The sequence below is a fragment of the Neoarius graeffei genome, chromosome 3, assembly GCF_027579695.1.
Source record: "Neoarius graeffei isolate fNeoGra1 chromosome 3, fNeoGra1.pri, whole genome shotgun sequence".
Taxonomy (NCBI): Eukaryota; Metazoa; Chordata; class Actinopteri; order Siluriformes; family Ariidae; genus Neoarius; species Neoarius graeffei.
In genome coordinates this window covers 43,990,483-44,012,620 of record NC_083571.1, presented here as the reverse complement: position 1 = coordinate 44,012,620, position 22,138 = coordinate 43,990,483, and the positions used below count along the sequence as shown (strand labels likewise).

General features: G+C 40.8%; 1 protein-coding gene across 4 annotated transcripts in view; it reads left to right on the top strand.

Annotated features, from left to right (window-relative positions):
* Window positions 1-22,138, top strand: part of nvl (nuclear VCP like) — a 131,612-nt gene that overhangs the window by 90,931 nt on the left and 18,543 nt on the right. For 2 of the 4 annotated variants that reach the window (XM_060916860.1, XM_060916857.1), the window contains 7 exons: window positions 1,930-2,047; window positions 7,627-7,771; window positions 7,887-8,178; window positions 12,882-13,103; window positions 16,227-16,331; window positions 16,634-16,696; window positions 19,404-19,523. In XM_060916860.1, coding sequence (XP_060772843.1) covers window positions 1,930-2,047; window positions 7,627-7,771; window positions 7,887-8,178; window positions 12,882-13,103; window positions 16,227-16,331; window positions 16,634-16,696; window positions 19,404-19,523 — 1,065 coding nt within the window. The remainder of the gene's footprint in view (window positions 1-1,929; window positions 2,048-7,626; window positions 7,772-7,886; window positions 8,179-12,881; window positions 13,104-16,226; window positions 16,332-16,633; window positions 16,697-19,403; window positions 19,524-22,138) is intronic. The other 2 variants (XM_060916859.1, XM_060916858.1) reach the window with 2 other exon arrangements.

Below are 22,138 nucleotides of genomic sequence, written 5' to 3'. Positions count from 1 at the left end.
TGTTACAGATATTTGACCAAAGTTTAATATAAAATAGGAGAATTACATTGATCTTGCTCCTGAATTGACCCGTGATATGCACTTTAAAGAAAGAGACCCGAGGGTTCAAAAGTAGCAGCTTGTTGATGCTGAGGCTCGAACCCCCGAGCCTCCAATCACAATGTAACTGCTATCTAAAACACACTATTTTGACCAGTTCCAAAGGCAGCATTTATTTATATATTATATATATATGCCATATTTCTGTTTAAACGTTCATTCATCTATCTTCAGCAACCAGTTTGTGGCCTGGTCAAGGTCTTGGTGGAGCCAGAGCTTATTTCAGGAACACGGTGCATGAGGAAGCAATACACCCTGGATGGGATGATTTTCCATCACATGTGCATTAACACCCTGGAAAATTTAGCGTAGCTGATCCATCTACTAGTGGAAATTGGAGAACCCAGAGAAAACCCACATGTACACAAGGACCATGGCAACTCAAACATATCATGCTACCCTCTATTTAAACATTGTTCCCAAAAATGCTGCTCTAGCTTAGGAATATTTTACTAATAAATCAGTTTTAAATACAATATTGTAATAAATGTTTGGTAAACTGTTAAACAGTAATGATCAAGGAAAAAAATAATCTTTATCTAAAAAGGGGACAAGCTCATAGAACTATACAGCTACACAGTGCCATGACTACTCTTGTCTTACTCAGTTCGGTTGATGCTCATTCTTTAAGAGAATTCATCTCGTCTTGAAAAGGATTGAATTCCGTTTACCAATAACAGTACATATGATGCTCCTTCACATTTGTTCAAAATTAAGCCTCCTTAGAAGATGGCTATCCTAACGGTACCCTCTGAGCCAGAGGTTGGGATTTTTCAAGAGTAATGACAATATGCTGAAGTGCACATCATAAATATTGCAGTATATCTCTTATCTGTTTATTGGCATGTGCCTGTTATTCAACATTTATTGACATGTTAGAGTTCCTAATATTACTCTGAATATACGCTACAGGGCCAAAGGTTTGTGGACACCTGACCGCGACACCCGTATGTCCTCCTTCCCCAAACTGTTGCCACAAATTTAGAGGCACAGAATTGTCTCGAATGCCTTTATTTGCTGTATTATTACAATTTCCCATCACTGGAACTAAGAAGCCAAATGGGTTCCATCATGGCAGTGCCCCTTTGGACAAAGTGAGGTCCATGAAGACATGGTTTGCCAAGGTTGGAGTGGAACAACCTTTAGTGGCCTATACAGGCCCCTGACCGCAATCCCACTGAAAACCTTTGGGATGAACTGGAACACTGACTGCACCCCACAGCCATGTTCCAAAATATAGTGGAAAGCCTTCCCAGAAGAGTGGAGATGATATAACAGCAAAGGGAACCTACATCTGGAATGGGATGTTTAAAAAGCACATGTAGGTGTGATTGGCCAGGTGTCCACAAACATTTGGCACTAAAGTGCACATCATAAATATTGCAGTACATCATGGTACACGTCTGTTATGCAGGGCGGCACCATGGTGTAGTGGTTAGCACTGTCGCCTCACAGCAAGAAGGTTCTGGGTTCGAACCTCATGGTCGACGAGGGCCTTTCTGTGTGGCGTCTGCGTGGGTTTCCTCTGGGTTCTCCGGTTTCCCCCACAGTCCAAAGACATGCAGGTTAGGTTAACTGGTGACTCTAAATTGACCGTAGGTGTGAATGGTTGTCTGTGTCTGTGTCGCCCTGCAATGATCTGGCGACTTGTCCAGGGTGTACCCCGCCTCTCGTCCATAGTCAGCTGGGATAGGCTCCAGCCCGCCTGCGACCCTGCACAGGATAAGCAGTTATGGATAATGGACGGATGGATGTCGGTTATCCAACATTTTATTTCCACTTTTCAGGTTCCTCAAAATATTTTAACATTTTTATCTTCTTCGCATACAGAGCGGTGCTCCCTGCATTCTGTTCATTGATGAGATTGATGCCATCACCCCAAAGAGAGAGGTGGCCTCCAAAGACATGGAAAGACGAATTGTTGCTCAGTTACTCACCTGCATGGACGGTGAGCATTTTGTGAAAAGCTCATGATTAAACACACAGACGAATCGTTCTGTGCCAGAATATTGGCGAAATAATAAGCAAGTTTAAATCCAATTTTGACTTGCAGTTATCTATCCTGCATATTACTCTGTTTACTTATTTTAGTTTTTGCTTTCTGCTTCTCCATTAATTACAGTGCTATAGAATTCTCGAATCTCATCATTTCAGTAGACGTCGATTCATTTTCTATAACAGCAGATCTGATAACCAATCTAGCATTTTCTGCTGATGTTGTACGGATACAGGATATCAGATCAGTGCCATTTTTAGTTGAGTGCAAAATTTTGCTCCCGTTGTTTGAAAAACTTCAACAAAGGTAAAATGGAATAAAATTAAAATCAAATAAATTAAAATGGAAATCTTTATGGAAAACAAAGGTTTGAAAACCTTTTGGATCCTTTCTTGGTCTCTTATAATAGCTGAGGCCAATATTACTACTGAGAAGAATCAATAGCTGCTCAGAGGATATGCAAAGATGGAGGCAGTTATGAGATATCGGACAATAAATTACTGTCAAAATGGAAAGTTAACTGTTTTTGTTTTTTCAAAATATTCCCCACTCTTAATATTTAAACATACCTATTACTTAAATTTATTGAATTATTTAAATGTCTTCATTTTTATTCTCATCTTAGTTTTCTTTTTAAGGGTATGCAAGCGTTTGCTTTTTAACTGTAAGCTACGGTCAAACTACAGCTTGCGATGGGTTATCGATGAAAATGAGGCGTTTTGGTGACGATGCATGGCGATATACAGGCGAGCTAAAAGTTGTGGTCACACAGCAGACGAATGCTTGACTGTCGCACGCTCGAGCGGCCTTGCTCGCTCACAGGACACAGTCGTTATGGGAAACACCTGATGCTGATTTGAGCACAGTCAGCATGTGCATATAAGGACGCTGTTTTCACAGAGACTTTGCAAAGTATCACCATCACTGTCATGTTTGTTTCTAGCCATATTTATGACTCTGCTTTTGGTTTTGTTTGTGTTTTGTTTTTGTTTTTTTGTAAATATCACGTCTGCTAATAAACACTCTGCCTGCACTTCGATCCATCTGCCACCACATACCTGACAGAATACTTTCAAAGTCTCTGTAAAAACAGCATCCTTACGGTGGTGCTTGAAAGGTTGTGAACCCTTTAGAATTTTCTATATTTCTGCATAAATAGGACCTAAAACATCATCAGATTTTCACACAAGTCCTAAAAGTAGATAAAGAGCACCCAGTTAAACAAATGAGACAAAAATATTATACTTGGTCATTTATTTATTGAGGAAAATGATCCAATATTACATATCTGTGAGTGGCAAAAGTATGTGAACCTTTGCTTTCAGTATCTGGTGTGACCCCCTTGTGCAGCAATAACTGCAACTAAATGTTTGTGGTAACTGTTGATCAGTCCTGCACACCGGCTTGGAGGAATTTTAGCCCATTCCTCCGTACAGAACAGCTTCAACTCTGGGATGTTGGTGGGTTTCCTCACATGAACTGCTCGCTTCAGGTCCTTCCACAACATTTTGATTGGATTAAGGTCAGGACTTTGACTTGGCCATTCCAAAACATTAACTTTATTCTTCTTTACCCATTCTTTGGTAGAACGACTTGTGTGCTTAGGGTCGTTGTCTTGCTGCATGACCCACCTTCTCTTGAGATTCAGTTCATGGACAGATGTCCTGACATTTTCCTTTAGAATTTGCTGGTATAATTCAGAATTCATTGTTCCACCAATGATGGCAAGCTGTCCTGGCCCAGATGCAGCAAAACAGGCCCAAACCATGATACTACCACCACCATGTTTCACAGATGGGATAAGGTTCTTATGCTGGAATGCAGTGTTTTCCTTTCTCCAAACATAACGCTTCTCATTTAAACCAAAAAGGGTTCACAAACTTTCAAGCACCACTGTATATGCATGTGCTGATTTCGCTCAAATCATCATCAGTTGTTTCCCATAACGACTGGGTCCCAAGCACATGCACAACATGCTCCAAAGGATCCCTGAATGTAAATTCACTTTTTAAGTCAGTGAAGGTTAGGCTATGCCGAGCCACTGTGTTGATGAGGCTCCCATGAGCATTGGGGACATGGATTCGAGGCAAATACATCTCAAAAGGCTCGAAGAAGGTTCCCCAAGCTTCAGGAAATATTCCCAAAGCCATCTGCGAGCATTCATGAGGTGGAGACACACCAAAAAAACAACTCGCGATGTTTGAAGAACAATTACCATTGTATTGCACGATTGGTGGCAATGTTACCAATTTTTCATTGCCAAGTATTTGCAGATCCATCGTGAGCTGTAGTGTGACCAGGGCCGTACAGTGGTACAAGTTTGTGAACCTTTTTGAATTATATATTTTATATTTATGTATCTATATTTCTGCATAAATAGGATCTAAAACATAGTGCTCAGCGTAAATGAGTCCACCCCCTTTGAAAAGTAACATTTTGAACAATATCTCAATGAACACAAACAATTTCCAAAATGTTGAAAAGACAAAGTTTAATATAACATCTGTTTAACTAATAACGTGAAAGTAAGGTTAATAATATAACTTAGATTACACATTTTTCAGTTTTACTCAAATTAGGGTGGTGCAAAAATGAGTACACCCCACAACAAAAACTCCTACATCTAGTACTTTGTATGGCCTCCATGATTTTTAATGACAGCACCAAGTCTTCTAGGCATGGAATGAACAAGTTGGCGACATTTTGCAACATCAGTCTTTTTCCATTCTTCAACAATGACCTCTTTTAGTGACTGGATGCTGGATGGAGAGTGATGCTCAACTTGTCTCTTCAGAATTCCCCAAAGAAAATAATTTCTTTACACCACAAAGGTGAAGGCTACAAGAAGATCAGCAAAGCTTTACTTATCAGTCAGAATACTGTAGCAACAGCGGTACAAAAATTTAAGAAAGGTGGAACTGCAACCATCTCACAGAGACGTCCAGGTCATCCACGGAAGTTAACACCTCGACAGGAGCGTCTTCTGATGAGAAGGGTTGAAGAAAATCGGCATGCAAGTTCACTGCAGTTATCTAAAGAAGTAGAAAGCCAAACTGGGGTGACTATTTCCCGTGAAACAATACGGCGTACACTGCAGAGGAATGGCATGCATGGATGCCGTCCACGAAAGAAGCCTCTCCTAAAGCCCAGGCACAAAAAAGCCCGCCTAGAGTTTGCCAGGGCCCATGCTGACAAAGATGAAGACTACTGGGACTCTATACTCTGGAGTGATGAGACCAAGATAAATGTTTTTGGAACTGATGACTTCAAAACTGTATGGCGTCGCAAAGGTGAGGAATACAAAGGAAAATGCATGGTGCCTCCAGTGAAACATGGTGGTGGCAGTGTCCTTATGTGGGGCTGCATGAGTGCTGCTGGTGTCGGGGAGCTGCATTTCATTGATGGCATCATGAATTCACAGACGTATTGCTCCATACTGAAAGAGAAGATGCTACCATCACTCCGTGCCCTTGGTCGTTGTGCACTTTTCCAACATGACTAAACACACATCTAAGGCCACTGTTAGATTTCTGAAGAAGAACAGGGTGAAAGTGATTCAGTGGCCAAGTATGTCTCCTGATCTGAACCCAATCGAACACCTATGGGGAATTCTGAAGAGACAAGTTGAGCATCGCTCTCCATCCAGCATCCAGTCACTAAAAGAGGTCGTTGTTGAAGAATGGAAAAAGATTGATGTTGCAAAATGTTGCCAACTTGTTCATTCCATGCCTAGAAGACTTGGTGCTGTCATTAAAAATCATGGAGGCCATACAAAGTACTAGATGTAGTAGTTTTTGTTGTGGGGTGTACTCATTTTTGCACCACCCTAATTTGAGTAAAACTGAAAAATGTGTAATCCAAGTTTATATTATTAACCTTACTTTCCCGTTATAAGTTAAATAGATGTTATATTAAACTTTGACTTGTCAACATTTTGGAAATTGTTTGTGTTCATTGAGATATTGTTACTTTTCAAAGGGGGTGTACTCATTTACGCTGAGCACTGTAAGTCCTAAAAGTAGAAAAAGAGAACCCAGTTAGACAAAAAATATTATACTTGATCATTTTATTTATTGAAGAAAATGATGCAATATTACATATCTTTAGGTATGAGTGACTCCCCGTGTCTGCGTGGGTTTCCTTCGAGTGCTCCGGTTTCCCCCACAATTCAAAGACCATGCGGTTAGGTTAACATGGGGCGGCCCTGGGCTGAGGTGCCCTTGAGTGAGGTGCCTAACCCCCAACTGCTCCCTGGTCACTGTAGCATAGCTGCCCACTGCTCTGGGTATTTGTGTGTGCGCGCGCATGTATTCACTGCTTAAGATGGGTTAAATGCAGAGGTTAAATTTCACTGTGTGCTTGAGTGTACGTGTGACAAATAAAGGCTTCTTGGCTTAAAAAAAAATCCCAGAGTTGAAGCTGTTCTGTACGGAGGAATGGGCTAAAATTCCTCCAAGCCGGTGTGCAGGACTGATCAACAATTACCGCAAACGTTTAGTTGCAGTTATTGCTGCACAAGGGGGTCACACCAGATACTGAAAGCAAACATTGACACACTCTTGCCACTTTTTATATTTTTTTGTTTTATTTTATTTCTTTTTCTGTTTTTTTTTTCTGTGTGTTTGTGTAGTTTGATGTTTGTTTGAGTGTTTTCTCCACCGGTTGTGTGGTAGCTCCGGACCTAGTTTTGGGCGTCGGTTCCCTCCAGGCCTTGGTTCGCCGTGGGCGATGCCTGCGCTCCCACAGCTCCCAGTCCCAGCTGTGGACTGCAGTGAGCTCGCTGCTCATTTTACTTCATGGTTGTCCAGCGCTCTGTGCTTTAATGCTTGGCGTGATATTCCGAGCGATGTTGCTCGGTGGTGTCGCGGTGGCTGTGCAGGCGGTTTGGGACACACCAGCGCTCTGCGTGGCGGAGCTTCTGTGCTCGCTTTGTGGATCCATGGCGTGGTGTTTGAGCGATGTTGCTGACGGCGTCACGGCGGCGGTGCTGGAGATGTGGGACTTGTTTTCGTGCGCCTTTTTGGTGGGACTGTGGCTGCTACACCACGGGAATTACATCCTGACCCCTACTTGGTGGACTTTTTAACTTTTTTTTTTTAAAAGTATTTATTTATTTTATTATTTATTTATTTTTTTCTTTCTTTGTTTACTATTGTTTGTGTGTGTGTGTATGTTTGAACCTCCTGTAAAGCGTCTTTGAGTACCATGAAAAGCGCTATACAAAACAGATGTATTATTATTATTATAATTATTATTATTATTATTATTATTATATGTAATTTTGGATCGTTTTCCTCAGTAAATAAATAAATGACCGAGTATAATATTTTTGTATTTTTTGTGTTCGAGCTCTCTTTATCTACGTTTTGGACTTGGTTGAAAATCTGATGATGTTTTAGGGCATATTTATGCAGAAATATTGAATGTTCTAAAGGGTTCACAGACTATGAAGCACCACCCTACGTGTTTGTCTTGGTCATATTTTTTAATCTTCTCTGCCTTTTTTTCTTCTTCTTCTTCTCCCTCTTTAGACTTGAATTCCTTACACATCCCAGCACAGGTCTTGGTTATTGGAGCCACCAACCGGCCTGATTCTCTAGATCCAGCTTTGAGAAGGGCAGGACGTTTTGACCGAGAAATCTGTCTGGGAATACCGGACGAAGGAGCACGTTTCAAGTACGCATCCCTCAGACCTTCCCCAATGTGTTACACCTCATGCAAAACAATGGCTTTATTTTATATATAATCTTGAGAAAGATTTCTTTACATTGTGCTTTCTCCTTTGCCACAGAATTCTTAATACTCTTTGTCGGAAGCTTAAGCTGCCAACAGACTTTGACTTTGCACAGCTGGCACGACTCACACCTGGGTACGTTGGCGCAGACCTGATGGCACTGTGCCGTGAGGCAGCCATGACTGCTGTTAACCGGGTCCTGCTGCAGCAGCTTGAGACTGGGACTACGTGTCAGAACATCACTGACGTCCAGAATGATGTCAGTGCAACGTCCCAAGATATGAACGTGTCTAATGGTGTGGCACAAGAGAATGGACAGACTCCTGATGATTTAAGTGTACAGGTACCTGTAAGTGTGCTTATGTCTGTGACATCTCGCAAAGAATTGAATGTTGTGATCTGTATGAGCATCTAGCTTACCGAATGATCGCAAATTCAGAAATGAACTGAAATGTCTTGATTTAAAGGACCCATGGCATGGTGGTTTGTTGATGCTTTAAACGGGCTCGTGGAGGTTTCCGGATGTTATATCCGCAGCCTTTCTCGAAGTGAACCCTCGGCACGTAGATATAGCCTCCTGGGAGAAAGCCCCATTTCAGCGCTTTTCGCAGTGCGTCGTTTTGCTAATGAGTAGCAGGAGGCGGGGAAGGGTAGAGGGTGGGGGCGGGTCTTATCATTAATATTCATGACATGTAAACGTGTTACCTCTGATTGGCTAACAGCACTGTGACGCTACCTCCAGTGGGTCAGAACAAGCGGATGTGGGTGTCTTACTATGGCGAGAGAGAAGGAACAAACCGCGAAGGGAAAAATACCGCTCGCTGACGTCATTAAGGTGCGACGCGAGGAAATAAAATAAATTCAACAAATGTTTGGGTTTTTACTGAACAAACAAACAAATAAAATGAACGAGTGACTTAAAAAAAAGAACGTGGGTGTCTTTGTAAAAACTGTTTTGATTGGCTATTATAACAGAGCATGCTGCATGCTTTTTGGTTTTGTAGCGCAGAGTACCTGGCTAACTGCAGGAAGCGGTTAGCTGCACAGCTAATGTAGCCATTGCAAGGCTAACGTGGCACCGATTTTAAAACACGGCAAAACGACTTCACAGTTATACACTTACTTGTTCGGTGTTTGTGGCTGATGCGGCAGGGATGCTTGGTACGGACCCAGGCTTCAGTGACAGTTGATGTGCAAAACCTGCCCTGTACTGTCCCAAGTTGTGGAAACATTCCTCAGGAAAATGCTTCCGACAAACATACACCATCTTAGGTAGACTCGACGGCGTGTTATTGAAGTAAATAAAATTAAGCCACTGCGTCTTCAGGGGCTCTCCCGTCGGCAGTAAAAACAGACTCTTTTCTGTGTTGTCACATCCATGTACAGCGCAATTTCCATGTTTCGCTCGCTTAGGTGACGCCATGTTGTGTCCTCTATGGTCTCCTCACTACAACTGGGCGGGCAATTCATACAGTGGGTGGGAATCCAGAGGGGGGCGTGGGGATCATCTCCCTTACTGACGTAGTAAAGGGAAGAGTTTATCAACACGCCGTTTTGACGCGCCATTCTCAAATGTTGGGCATAGTTTGGTTTACACATTATGAAATTTCTAGCCACTGGGGTGACTTAAGAAGGTCAGAGGAACTCATTTTAACGTTAAAAAACCTCAGAAAGTGAAAATTTCATGCCATGGGACCTTTAAGGGATAACTGGACTGGAAATATTTTCACCCATTTGTGTTTTTTGTCTGCATGAACCAACTTTTAATGAGCTTCAAATGCTGCAGCAACTAACTGGACCAGTTATAATATTTATTTAAAAAAAAAAAAGCAAACCATCCATGAAATTGGGTAGTATTGGTAATGAGTGTAATGGGGGTGGGCTCGTTGAGGATGGCCAGGTTCTGATCCACAGGGCCATCATATAAATCATTTGCTATGACCCAGGACTCGGACCCGAGTCCGACTCGTGCCCTAATTTTAAGGACTTGACTTGGACTTGAGCACTGATTACTCGGACTCGTGCATTAACTGCTTTTGGACTCGTAAATCTGAGACGAGGACTCGGATTTTTTTCTTTATTTTTTGTAACATGCCATAATTTGACATAAGATATTTATATCTGCATTAATTTTTGTACTAGTTTCATGCAAGAGTGTCACAACTGCACGCCTTGGCGCGCGCATCAGATAGACTCTCCGACCCGCTCCGGACAGCGTCCCAAGCGGACTCTCTCATGCGCACCGTAAATGACTCGCACCTGCAGAGGATTAAGGCATGATCAGCGCACCTAGACAAAGACTGTGGAAGCACACTTACTTTGCGAAGTATTGAGTTGTGTTGCTGACACGTTACCGAGCCTTATTCCCTTGTTTGGTTCCCTGGGCCCTGATTTCCTGTTTCTCGTCTTTGATTCTGCCGAGTCTACGATAGCCTGTTTGTCTCTCGCTCGATCTATTGCCTGTTTCACCGTTTTACGATTTTGCCTGCCGTTCTGGATTGTTTACCCTCTTCACTTGTATTAATAAACACACCTTCTGCACTTCCATCCGTCTCCCAGCCATCTCTGACGGAATACTTCGCACTCCCTGATCAGGAGAAGCACATTCACCTGTTCGTACAGCATGGTCAGGAACAAACTAATGCAAGCCTGGAATTTCGTCATTTTAGGGGCGGGGCCACTTGGCCTTTTGTGCTGTCAATTTTTTGAGGGCACGAAAGCCAAAAGCCAGGGCACCAAGGCCATAAAATAAAACAATGATTTTAAGTTCACATCTATAATGAATTTAATTTAAGGACTAATGACTCTTCCGAGGAAGATTGGAGTCTCAGTCGAAACTATCAAGCAGGTAAAGAAACATCTCCTACACTATTATGTCTGAAGATAAGAAAATATTGAACACATCTAAACTTATCAATCCATCACTCACTTCAAAAATTGTAAAACTTATTAAACCTATATCCTCCCATCATTTTTGTTCAATTGACACTGAATGTGCAGTACTAGCAACAAAACAATGCTAACTGCATAGATTAAAAAAGTGGCTATGAACAGACAACAGCACATATCACGTATCGTATTACGGCAGGAACAAGCAGTAGTAACATCCATGACGTAACGCTTAAAGCTCGACAAAGGAAAAACTTGACAGAAAGCTAATTAGCATTTGTTCCCGGCTACAGTCGGTACTTGATCCATTAAAAGTAGGTCAACGTTGTAACGACATAACGTTACTGTACAAGCAATGCTTATTTAACGGTAACAAACTTGAGCCCTATATGTTGAAATTCCTCTCTTATTCGTTCGTTAATTTATCACACAGTCTTACCTCAGTCAACTTCTTCCCTCCTTCTGTGAAAATTCAACATCTCAGACGCGGACACAAGTGGGCGGGGGATGCATTTGATTAAGTCTCCTGGTTGGCTGGTGATAGATTGGTGTCATTATAGCACGTTGGAGCGGTTCATGCCAGGCTCGAGTCCGATCCACCACTGATGAGTTGCCCAATAAGAATCCAGAATGTCATCAAAAGACGTATTTTTTTCTCATTAGACGCAGGTGATGTTAAAGCCTATTGGCAGTCACGAGGCAGACTACAAAACCGCAAAACCACAGGGCATCAAGGCCACTGTGGCCTTACAGCAGATATTCTTTTCCAAGGGCACAAGGCCAAATTGAGAGGGCCTCGTGAAATTCCTTCCCTGAACTAATGTTAATGGCTCTGAAACAGCCACTGTCAAATGGTGCAGTCCAAGTCTTGTTCTCGGACTTGATTCAACACATTTTTTTAATGACTTGGACTTGACTCGGGCTTGAACTCTGGGAACTCAAGACTGGACTCGGACTCGAGGTTTAATGACTCGATTACAACACTGCTATGACCTTCAGTCACTAAATCTCAGACCAGTTGACTTTTAGAATCTATGCTGAAACACAATGTGAAACACACTAAAACAACATCTGAGGTGGGGGGGGGTTTCCTCGTTTAATGAAGTAAATATATTTTAAAATGATCACTTATTATAACTTTAAAAGCAGCAGAAACGGTAGTAAAGGCTGCTGCATGTTTCGGGGTGACATCAGACTTAAATGGGAACGGAAGGCAAATTTTTTTTATTAAAATTCTATTTATTTCATTTTATTAAATATAGGAATGCATTTCTGACAGCTATTTTGTCACTGCTGTAGCAAGTTATGAGTGTCTGAAACACGCTCTGTAATGTATCAGTCCAAATGTCAAAGCAATGGCCGTAAACGAGATTCGCCGAGACCTGTGCGAGACATCGTAGGACGGAAGTAAAACATACAGCAGAAATCAAAGTGACCAACATCTGCCAACGTTATCAAAAAACGTACGTGCCCTCCTTCGAATGCTGACGTAATCAAGCCGGAAGTTTCCCCTGTGTCCGAAATCACTCCCTACTCGCTATATAGTGTGGATGCCATTTTGTAGTGCTGTCCGAAACCTTAGTGAGGATCATGTGTGAAATGTGCTCAGTATATATGTTTATCACAAAAATACATGCATGCATTTTATTATGTTAAAAACCCACCAGCTGCCTGATCGGGCACGTTTTAACTGTGTGACAGTAATGACGTAAATACCAGTGCGACGGACGAGTCCTTATCCTGTCATCTTTCCAACTCTTCTGTACTCCACGTTGGTTCGAAGTCATATGGAATAATCTCCATCACTGATGAAGCTGGCAAATCTCGAAATTAATCTAAATTGGAATGATATGGCGATCTGGCCGCTGTGTAAAGTTTTCAAAATGGCAGCACCGACACTTCACGTTTGAAGTCTCTCACAAGTCTCGTGAATATCGCATGGATAAGCGACGCCTGCCGTGGACCAAACGAACTACGTTCGACATGGCTAAAGGCCGATAAGTGTAATATAATATGCCAATACAAGTCACGATATAAGGTTACTAAAACCGAAAACGTAATTAAAATAACACGTTAATTAAGAAATAAAGCAAATTTAAAAATTACTTCAGTTCCCCTTTAACGTTGCTTTAGTATGTGTTTATTTTTTTTCGTGTCCACCAGCAGAGGGAGCTAGAACAACTGCTTTCTCTTGTGAGGAATAGCAAGTCTGTGAGCGAGGAACAGCTTGCTGATGTCTGCATTGTCATGGATGACTTCAGGACGTCACTGGCACGGGTCCAACCATCTGCCAAGCGTGAAGGCTTCGCCACTGTGCCCGATGTCACGTGGGATGACATTGGTGCACTGCAAGACATTCGTGAGGAACTCACTATGGCCATCTTGGTAGGAATAGCACACAGTTTAAAATGTTGCATTAGATCATAACACTCACTGGTATATTAATGTTTGGGGGTTTATTTTGTGAATTTTATATTCATTCTTAAAAGCGAGTGCAAAATTCACTTCTAAGGCAGGTCTAATTAAAGAGTGGTCAAGAACCAGAATTTCACCAGATCAGAGTTTTAATTCACTTCAGTTTAATTTGTATAGCTCAACGCAAGGCATCTGGATTTCTAATGAGCAAGCCGGAGGTGATGGTGTCATGGAAAAAAACCCAAAAACCTCTGAGACCGAATAAGGAAGAGAAACCTACCTTTTGAGAAAGATAAGACTCAAAAGGAAATTCATCCTGTTCCGTGTGACAATGACACCAACACCGGATATTTCCAGTATGCAATACCAGTCAAACGTTTTCCCACTGCTGCACACTCATTCATAGGTTTTTCTGTACTTGATATTTTCTACATTGTAGAGCAATACTGAAGACCTCAAAACTATGAAATACATACATGGAACATGTATGGAATTATGTGGTAAAAAAAAAAGAAGTGTTTTTCATATTTTAGATTCTTAAAAGTTGCCAGCGTTTACCTTGATGACGCTTTGCACCCTATTGGCATTATCTTAACCAGTTTCATGAGGGAGTCACCTGGAATGCTTTTCAATTAACAGGTGTGTCTGCCTCGTCAAAAGCTAATTAGTGCAGTTAGTGCTGTCTTAATGTGTAAATAGCCCTATTCCACAACTGTAGTAATCCGTATTATGTCAAGAATGGGGCGGCACGGTGGTGTAGTGGTTAGTGCTGTCGCCTCACAGCAAGAAGTTCCAGGTTCGAGCCCCGTGGCCGGCAAGGGCCTTTCTGTGCAGAGTTTGCATGTTCTCCCCGTGTCCGCGTGAGTTTCCTCCGGGTGCTCCGGTTTCCCCCACAGTCCAAAGACATGCAGGTTAGGTTAACTGGTGACTGTAGGTGTGAGTGTGAATGGTTGTCTGTGTCTATGTGTCAGCCCTGTGATGACCTGGCGACTTGTCCAGGGTGTACCCCGCCTTTCGCCCGTAGTCAGCTGGGATAGGCTCCAGCTTGCCTGCGACCCTGTAGAACAGGATAAAGCGGCTAGAGATAATGAGAATGAGATGTCAAGAACGGCTCAATTAAGTAAAGAGAAACGACAGCCATCATTACTTTAAGACATGAAGTGTCTTTTAATTAACAAAAATAAAGAAAAGGCATTGAATTAGAAGGTGCATCCAAACTTTTGACTGGTACTGTGCATCAGGGCAAAGAGTACTGAATGTACAGAATATTCAGTATAAGGATACTGAGAATAGGTGCACTTCCTATAGTCACTTGCTATACTAGTGCATCTCAAAACCATTAGAATATCGTGAAAAAGTTCAATATTTTCCATCAGTTATTGAAGAAAATGTAATATATTCTAGACTCATTACACGTAAACTAAAATGTTTCAAGCATTTTTCTATTTTAGTTTTGATAATTATGGCCTATAGCGCAAAAAAAAATCTCAAAATATGAGAATATTTCATTTCGAGATTGAGTAAAACAGTATAAATACAGTGTATCTCTCAGTCTAGTTCAGTACACGCAACCACAATCGTGGGGAAGACTGCTGACTTGACTGTTGTCCAGAAGATGATCACTGATGCCCTCCACAAGGAGGGTAAGCCACAAAAGATCATTGCTGAAAAGGGTGGCTGGAAAAGGTGCACAAGCAACAGGGATGACCGCAGCCTTGAGAGGATTGTCCAGAGAAGTCGATTCAAGAACATGGGAGAGCTTCACAAGGAGTGGACTGAGGCTGCTGTCAGTGCATCAAGAGCCACCTCACACAGATGCCTTCAGGAAAGGGGTTACAACTGTCGCATTCCTAATATCAAGCCACTCCTGAACCAGAGACAACGTCAGAAGCATCTGACCTGGGCTAAGGAGAGAAAGAACTGGACTGTTGCTCAGTGGTCCAAAGTCCTCTTTTCAGATGAAAGTAAATTTTACATTTTGGTTGGAAATCAAGGTCCTAGAGTCTGGAGGAAGAGTGGAGAGGCACAGAATCCAAGTGTTTGAAGTCCAGTGTGAAGTTTCCGCAGTCTGTGATGATTTGGGGTGCCATGTCATCTGCTGGTGTTGGTCTGCTGTGTTTTATCAAATCCAAAGTCAGCACAGCTGTCTACCAGGAGATTTTGGAGTACTTCATGCTTCCGTGTGCTGACCAGCTTTATGGAGATGCTGATTTCCTTTTCCAGCAGGACTTAGCGCCTGCCCACAGTGCCAAAACTACTACCAAATGGTTTCCTGACCATGATATTACTGTGCTTGATTGGCCAGCCAACTCGCCTGACCTGAACCCCTTAGAGAATCTATGGGGTATTGTCAAGAGGAAGATGAGAAACACCTGACCCAAAAATTCAGACGTGCTGAAGGTCGCTATCAAAGCAACCTGGGCTTCAATAACGCTTCAGCAGTGCCACGCTGTGTTGATGCAGTAATTTATGGTAAAGGAGCCTGAACCAAGTATCGAGTGTATAAATGAATATACTTTTCAGAAGTTGGACATTTCTGTATTGTAAATCCTTTTTTTGATTGATCTTTTGATTGATCTTTTTTTGATTGATTGATCTGTTAATTTGAGATACTGGATTTCTGAATTTCACGAGTTATAAATCCTAATCATCAACATTAAAACAAAAAATGCTTGAACTATTCCACTTGTAATGAATATAGAATATATGAAAGTTTACCTTTTTGAATTGAATTTAAAAAAAAAAAAGAACTTTCACAATATTCTAACTGTTTGAGATGCACTAGTAGTTGCACCGCTGAAGGTATTTTCAGATTGTTGCTTTGTCTGCCTTTTGTTATTGCCAGAACATGGCCACTTTGTGACTAGCTGACAAGCTAGTCACATTGCTAGTGTCTGAATGTGGCCATTGTGTAAGTCATGCACTGTGAATAAGGGTGAATAAGGTCATAATTAGCATATGTGAAGATCATTTGTTAACCCATAAGAGTTTATAAGGTTGTAATGTGTTGTTTGTTAACTGTGTGCAACCTTGAGACTATAAAAATTTGAAATGTAAAATTTAAAAAAACAAACTGTATACGTGTGTTTTCAGGCTCCTGTACGTAGTCCAGATGAGTTCAAAGCTCTGGGTTTGAGTGCCCCTGCAGGAGTGCTGCTTGCCGGACCTCCGGGCTGTGGAAAGACCCTTCTTGCAAAAGTATACAGATGTTTCCTCTTTAGACTTGCTCTCTTTGTGTATCTTTCACTTGTCGTGTATTTTTAATGATTGATTTTCAAGGCAATATTCATGTTACAACTTCATCAACTAGAAATTTAAAAAAAAACACTGATTTGGGTCAAGTCTCTGAAGGATGAACTGTGTGTGTGTGTCCAGCTAACTTAACTGCAGAGATTTTTGTGGTTATTAGATACAATTAAAAAAAAAAAAGTTCTAACTACGGTTTGCTACTTAGCTGCCTCACAGCTTAAAAACTAACCATCTGTGTTTATTATTTACAGGCTGTTGCCAATGAGTCTGGTTTAAATTTTATATCCGTCAAGGGTCCCGAGCTGCTGAATATGGTGAGTTCCACAGACCCATGCATGTGTAAATAAAGTATTTACACACAATTCCAGTTTCAAGTCCCTCTGCATCCAGAAGCATGCTTTTTAAACGAGTCCTCATCCTCTCAGAATGCTGGTTATCGGTTTGGGCAAAAGGCACTTATTTTCATTTAAAATGATGATTTTCTTGATACGGCTGTGTGTAAGTGATTTGTAGAGCTATATATTTAACCTCAGTGAGTTTTGGATAATAAAAATACCAGTAATAACAACGGTGGCGGTGATTTAACCCTTTGATGCAAAACATGGGTCAAAAGTGACCCGGCTGAGTTTTTATCTTCTATATCTTTGCAATAAATTAATTCCATAATTCAGTATTCAAGGTATTCCTCAATTAACTTGTTTTTGATCATCATACATCCTTATTTTATTTGTTCCTTTCTTACTTTTTGAATAAAAACCCTTTTTGTATCACTACCCTTCTAATGCACAACATGGGTCAAAAACGACCTGCATTCATTTTCCAGCTTATTTCATGTATGGCTGAGTGTTTCTATGATATACTTTTGAAATAAATTCATTTTGTCATTTACTTTTCCAAATATGCAGTAAATATCTTGTTTTTGTTTAGCACAAATCATCGTTTTTATTTTTCCTTTCTTAAGTTATGAACAAGCACAGCTTTTGTAATTCTACATCAAGTTTACACGCATGGGTCAGAAACGACCCGCATGCATTTACTCCAGCGTTTGGTGGGAACTGTGAATTGTGCTTGTGTCAGACATTTCACAGCTCAGCGCAGCGCCCTTTGCCCATCTAATACATGGAAGTAATGTTTTTCAGTTGTTCTAACATTACCTTAGAAAAAAATTGATTATGTTTAGGTTACCTTGAGAGTGAGTAGATTACTTGTCAGAAAGTTACAAGTAATTACTATTAGCTACCGAGCTGTTGGCATATTCTACTTTAGTTAGCTAATTTTATTGTAGTTGGCTGAGCTAACTACATAGTTAATTAATAAATAAATAAATAACTGGCCCCATTCACTGCTAAAGTAATTACTTGAAACAAATTATTATTATTATAGTATTAAGACATTTAATTTTAAATCACACTTGGATGACCCATGTGTAGTAATATATAAAAAGCATTTTTGTTCATAAAGTAGGAAAGAAAAAATTAAATTAATGATTTGTGGTAATTAAAAACAAGATATTTAAAGAATATTTGGAATATTCAATCATAAAATAAATTGATTTCAAAAGATAGAGCAAAGAAAAACTCAGTCAGCATGAAATAACCTGGAAAATGAATGCGGGTCATTTTTGACCCATGTTGTGCATTAGAAGGGGTGTGCATATGTTTTGCATCAAAGGGTTAATAATAATAATAGCAGCAAAGAACAAAATAATAATGATCGATAAAAACAAGAAGCGTAATAACAATAAGGATAACAGCAGGAATCGAGGAGACTGTGTGATAGGATGTGGGGAGGTGGATGGGATTAATAGGGTAGGAGGTAGGGACATGCGATCCCCAGTCTCTCTGGAGGTTGTCACGTATTTTGTGTCAAGTGTTACTGTGTGCACTTCCTTAAGGTCTCGGATACCGATCTCTGTAACTGACAAAGCAAGACAGCTTGCTATATTAGCATATATTAGACATAATAGGATATTTATGATCTTGTAGGCCATTTTAGTCATTTCTGTTATTCTATAGAGATATTAAAGTGACCTGTTTGTATCCTGTGTGTATTTGTTTTTAATTGACTTTTTTTTATGCCTCCGCCACTGTAAGGTGCAGGAGGCATTATGTTTTCGGGTTGTCCGTGCGTGCATGCGTCCGTCCCGAAACCTTGTGAACGCGATATCTCAAAGGCTAACGAAAGGAATTTCACCAAACTTTCACCATTCATGCGCTTTGGGACAAACATTTTGAGATCAAAAGGTCTAAGGTCAAGGTCACTGTGAGGTCAAATATCTGTCCGCAAACCTTGTGAACACAATGTCTCCAAGGCAGATGAAAGGAATTTCACCAAACTTTCACCATTTGTGCATTTGGGGACAAAGATAAACTGATTAGATTTTGAGATCAAAAAGTTTAAGGTCAAGGTCACTGTGAGGTCAAATGTCTGTCTGAAAACCTTGTGAACACAGTATCTCCAAGGCTGATACAAGTAATTTCACCAGGTCACGATTACTGTGAGGTCAAATGTCCATCCCCAAATCACAACTTAATAAGGCGTGTAGTCTACCGAGCGGAGGCATCCCCATCGAGTTCTATCTAGTTTTTTTTTTTAGCACTGCTTTTGATTCTGTATCCGCTGTCTTTCTGACACTGATCAGACTGAAGATAATAGGTAAAACATTTACATGTGACCGCTGATACACATCTTGTGTTCAGAGTGACTGCTGTAATCAGACCTTTTTATCTGAACTATTATTGACTGCGGAGTTTAAGGATAATTTCGATTACTGCTGTGCAAGAGATCTTACCTGATGGAGTTGTGCTGTAATGGCAGGTCACAGTGCACAAGCTTATCAGTCTTGATTGCTTATTACTTACTGACTCTAGTGCCTTTCGTCAAAGGTTCAACCTTTTAGCTCGGGTCTGACCTATTTCCTCATTTAAGGTGCTAGGTATCAATATAGAAAATGTATAAAGTGTTTACACAGAATTGTGCTACCATTTACTGATTTTTGTTAAATAAAATGTTGTTCCGCAGTATGTTGGTGAAAGTGAGCGGGCAGTTCGTCAGGTGTTCCAGAGAGGACAAAACTCAGCCCCATGTGTGATCTTTTTTGATGAGATTGATGCCCTTTGCCCTCGACGTTCTGGCCATGAGGTAATAAGGACAATATATATCTACAAGGTGTACAAAAAGTCTCCATACATGTGGGAAATTAACATATATATATATGCACACATACACAGATTGTGTGTGTGTGTGGGAGAGAGGATATTGCAGAGTGGTGCGAAGATATATGAAGTTTATCTTTGAGTGGTGAATGTATATTTCACGAGTAAGTGAAGCGACCGAGCGAAATATTTTTCAACATGCGAAGATAAACTTCACATTTTCACAGCACTGTGTAATGTTTTTTATATTATATAGACACATCGATTACAAAAAAACTATGCAAGATGATCAAAAGAATTTTAATTTTGAACCCGTTCGCCATCTTGACAACACACGTCAAGTCTGTGGAAAAACACCAGGAGTGACGTCATTGGAGTGAAATATTGGGAATTATTACACGTACAGGACGCTTTTTCGATGGAATAAAAAGGTGTTCTATTCCCTTCTAACAGGTTTCGTTTCATTTGGTTCAGTAGCATACAATATTGTTCGCATATCGCTTATCTTGCGTGTATTACGTCACTCTACCCAATGGAGAATGGGTGTTGAATATTGTTTACGATATTGCATGGTTGTTAAGACAATATGACGTCACACGTCGGAGCTGATGTGACTATTCAACAGGGCTTTGAACCAGAATTTTTTTCCTATTGGTTCGTTCCGAACAGAAACGGAATTTTAACGTTTCCGGTTTTGGGTTCCACCATTAAATAGACGTTCCCGAACCGGTTAGAACAAAAAAATTTCGTTCCTGGAACGGTTAATTACGTTCCCTGTCAGCTGTTTAACAAATGGCTATAAAATTATGTCTCTGTCTCATCCAGCTTAAGCCAAATGTAGGCTAATTCTATTACAACCTTCATTAAATAAGACAAGAAATAATTCAAAACAATTATTTCAAATGTTGGCGATTTGGATTCTCAGTATGTCTTCCCATCTACACAAACAGAAAAAGTGCCAAAAAATGAAAGATAATTTGTTTAGTGTGTTACCAAAGGCTAGTCAGGCCCTATGCATTGATAGGCTAACAGAGGTTAACGTCATTTAATGTTTGCGAGCCTCTCATTAATGTGGACAAATATATTGATATCGTGTTTGAAATTGACGTTTTCGAATAACGATAGACTGCAATGTTTACCTCTAATTTAAGATGTGGAGACGTGATAGTAGTCCACCCTCCCGCTCTCTCCATTCAGTCAGCGAACGTCACACAGGAAGTGAACCCCAGAGGGTCGTAGAAACTTGCGCAGGAGAAGAATGACTTTTTTATTTGTAGGCTACGGAAACTTTGAGGAACGAAATAAAAACCGGTATTAACCGGTTACCATTATTTTTAATAAGCGTTTCTGTTCCGGAACATAAAAAATAATAAAGTTTCTGGTTTCGTTTCTGTTCCATGTGAAATAGAAAAAGTTCCCGGTTTTCGTTCCTTGAACCGGTTCAAAGCCCTGCTATTCAATGAGGGAGTTTTCTGCTGCACATGCACAGAAGCATTTCTTTGTTCGCCAGGAAAGAGAAAGATGCGTTGAACACCTGAAAGGCTGCCAAAACTTCATTAGATATTCTTCACGCGTATTTAGAGCTGGGACTTGAGCTCAGCCAAAACTTAGCCAAACACCAAAAAAGCAACAGGGCAAAGGATTTTGCAAGGGATTAGCGGTAGGCTGCCAGGTCACTCCGTTGTGTGTATCTGTCGATGTTGATTTTAAAAGTAACTAAGTAAATTACACAGGGAAATGAATACTTAAGTCTGAGTGAAAAATACTGTGGCAAGCTGCGTGGAAGAAGAGTCTGGAGACAGAAATCTTAGTTTCTCGGCCGTTAGCCTGTGCTGCTTGTTCTCAATGGATAGCACTGGCTTGACCGCTTTATTAGCATTCGCTAACACTACTGATGAACGCTACACCGGCCGGAAGCTGGCTTCACTGCCGCGCTAACAGTGCTGACTCGCGGTTAAGCTCACGTTGGCCTTCAAGAAGGCCGAGGGCAATAAATTTTTGGTCTCTCCCACTAGGAATCAAAATCTGATTTGGTTAATTCATCTGTCACTTCCTACATAAACATACACTGCCATGGCCTTCTGTCCCAGCAATAAAGTCCTAACCAATGAGTGAGCCAGCTCTAAACCCTTCTCAGCCTAGAGGCAACAAACAAAACAGTCTCACTGGAGAACTTGATTTTAGTGTTTTCAGGACAGTAACCCTTTCGTTTCTGAAGCACATTTGATAGAAAATGAGGCCGAATTAGAAGAGAATAATTATAATGAAATTATGAACAAATGAAAGCAACTAAATATAGCATTTGAAATGCCGACATGTTTGGACCTTCTCTGAAGACCTAGAAGGCCCTGATGGTTCCCCTCTGTTTACAAGAAAAAAAACATACCAACGGACATCGAAAAACTGGAAGAGTGTGTATGAATAATAATAATAATATTGGCGCTTTTTTGTGGTATATCAGATATATTCCATTCAGCTAGCATAACATTGAACTCATCTTTGACTTGTTCAGGATCAAGCTAGCTGAATGGAGTATATCTGATATACCACTCAACGCCAGCCAATATTATTTAAATATGTCACTCAGATCTGCACTGTATT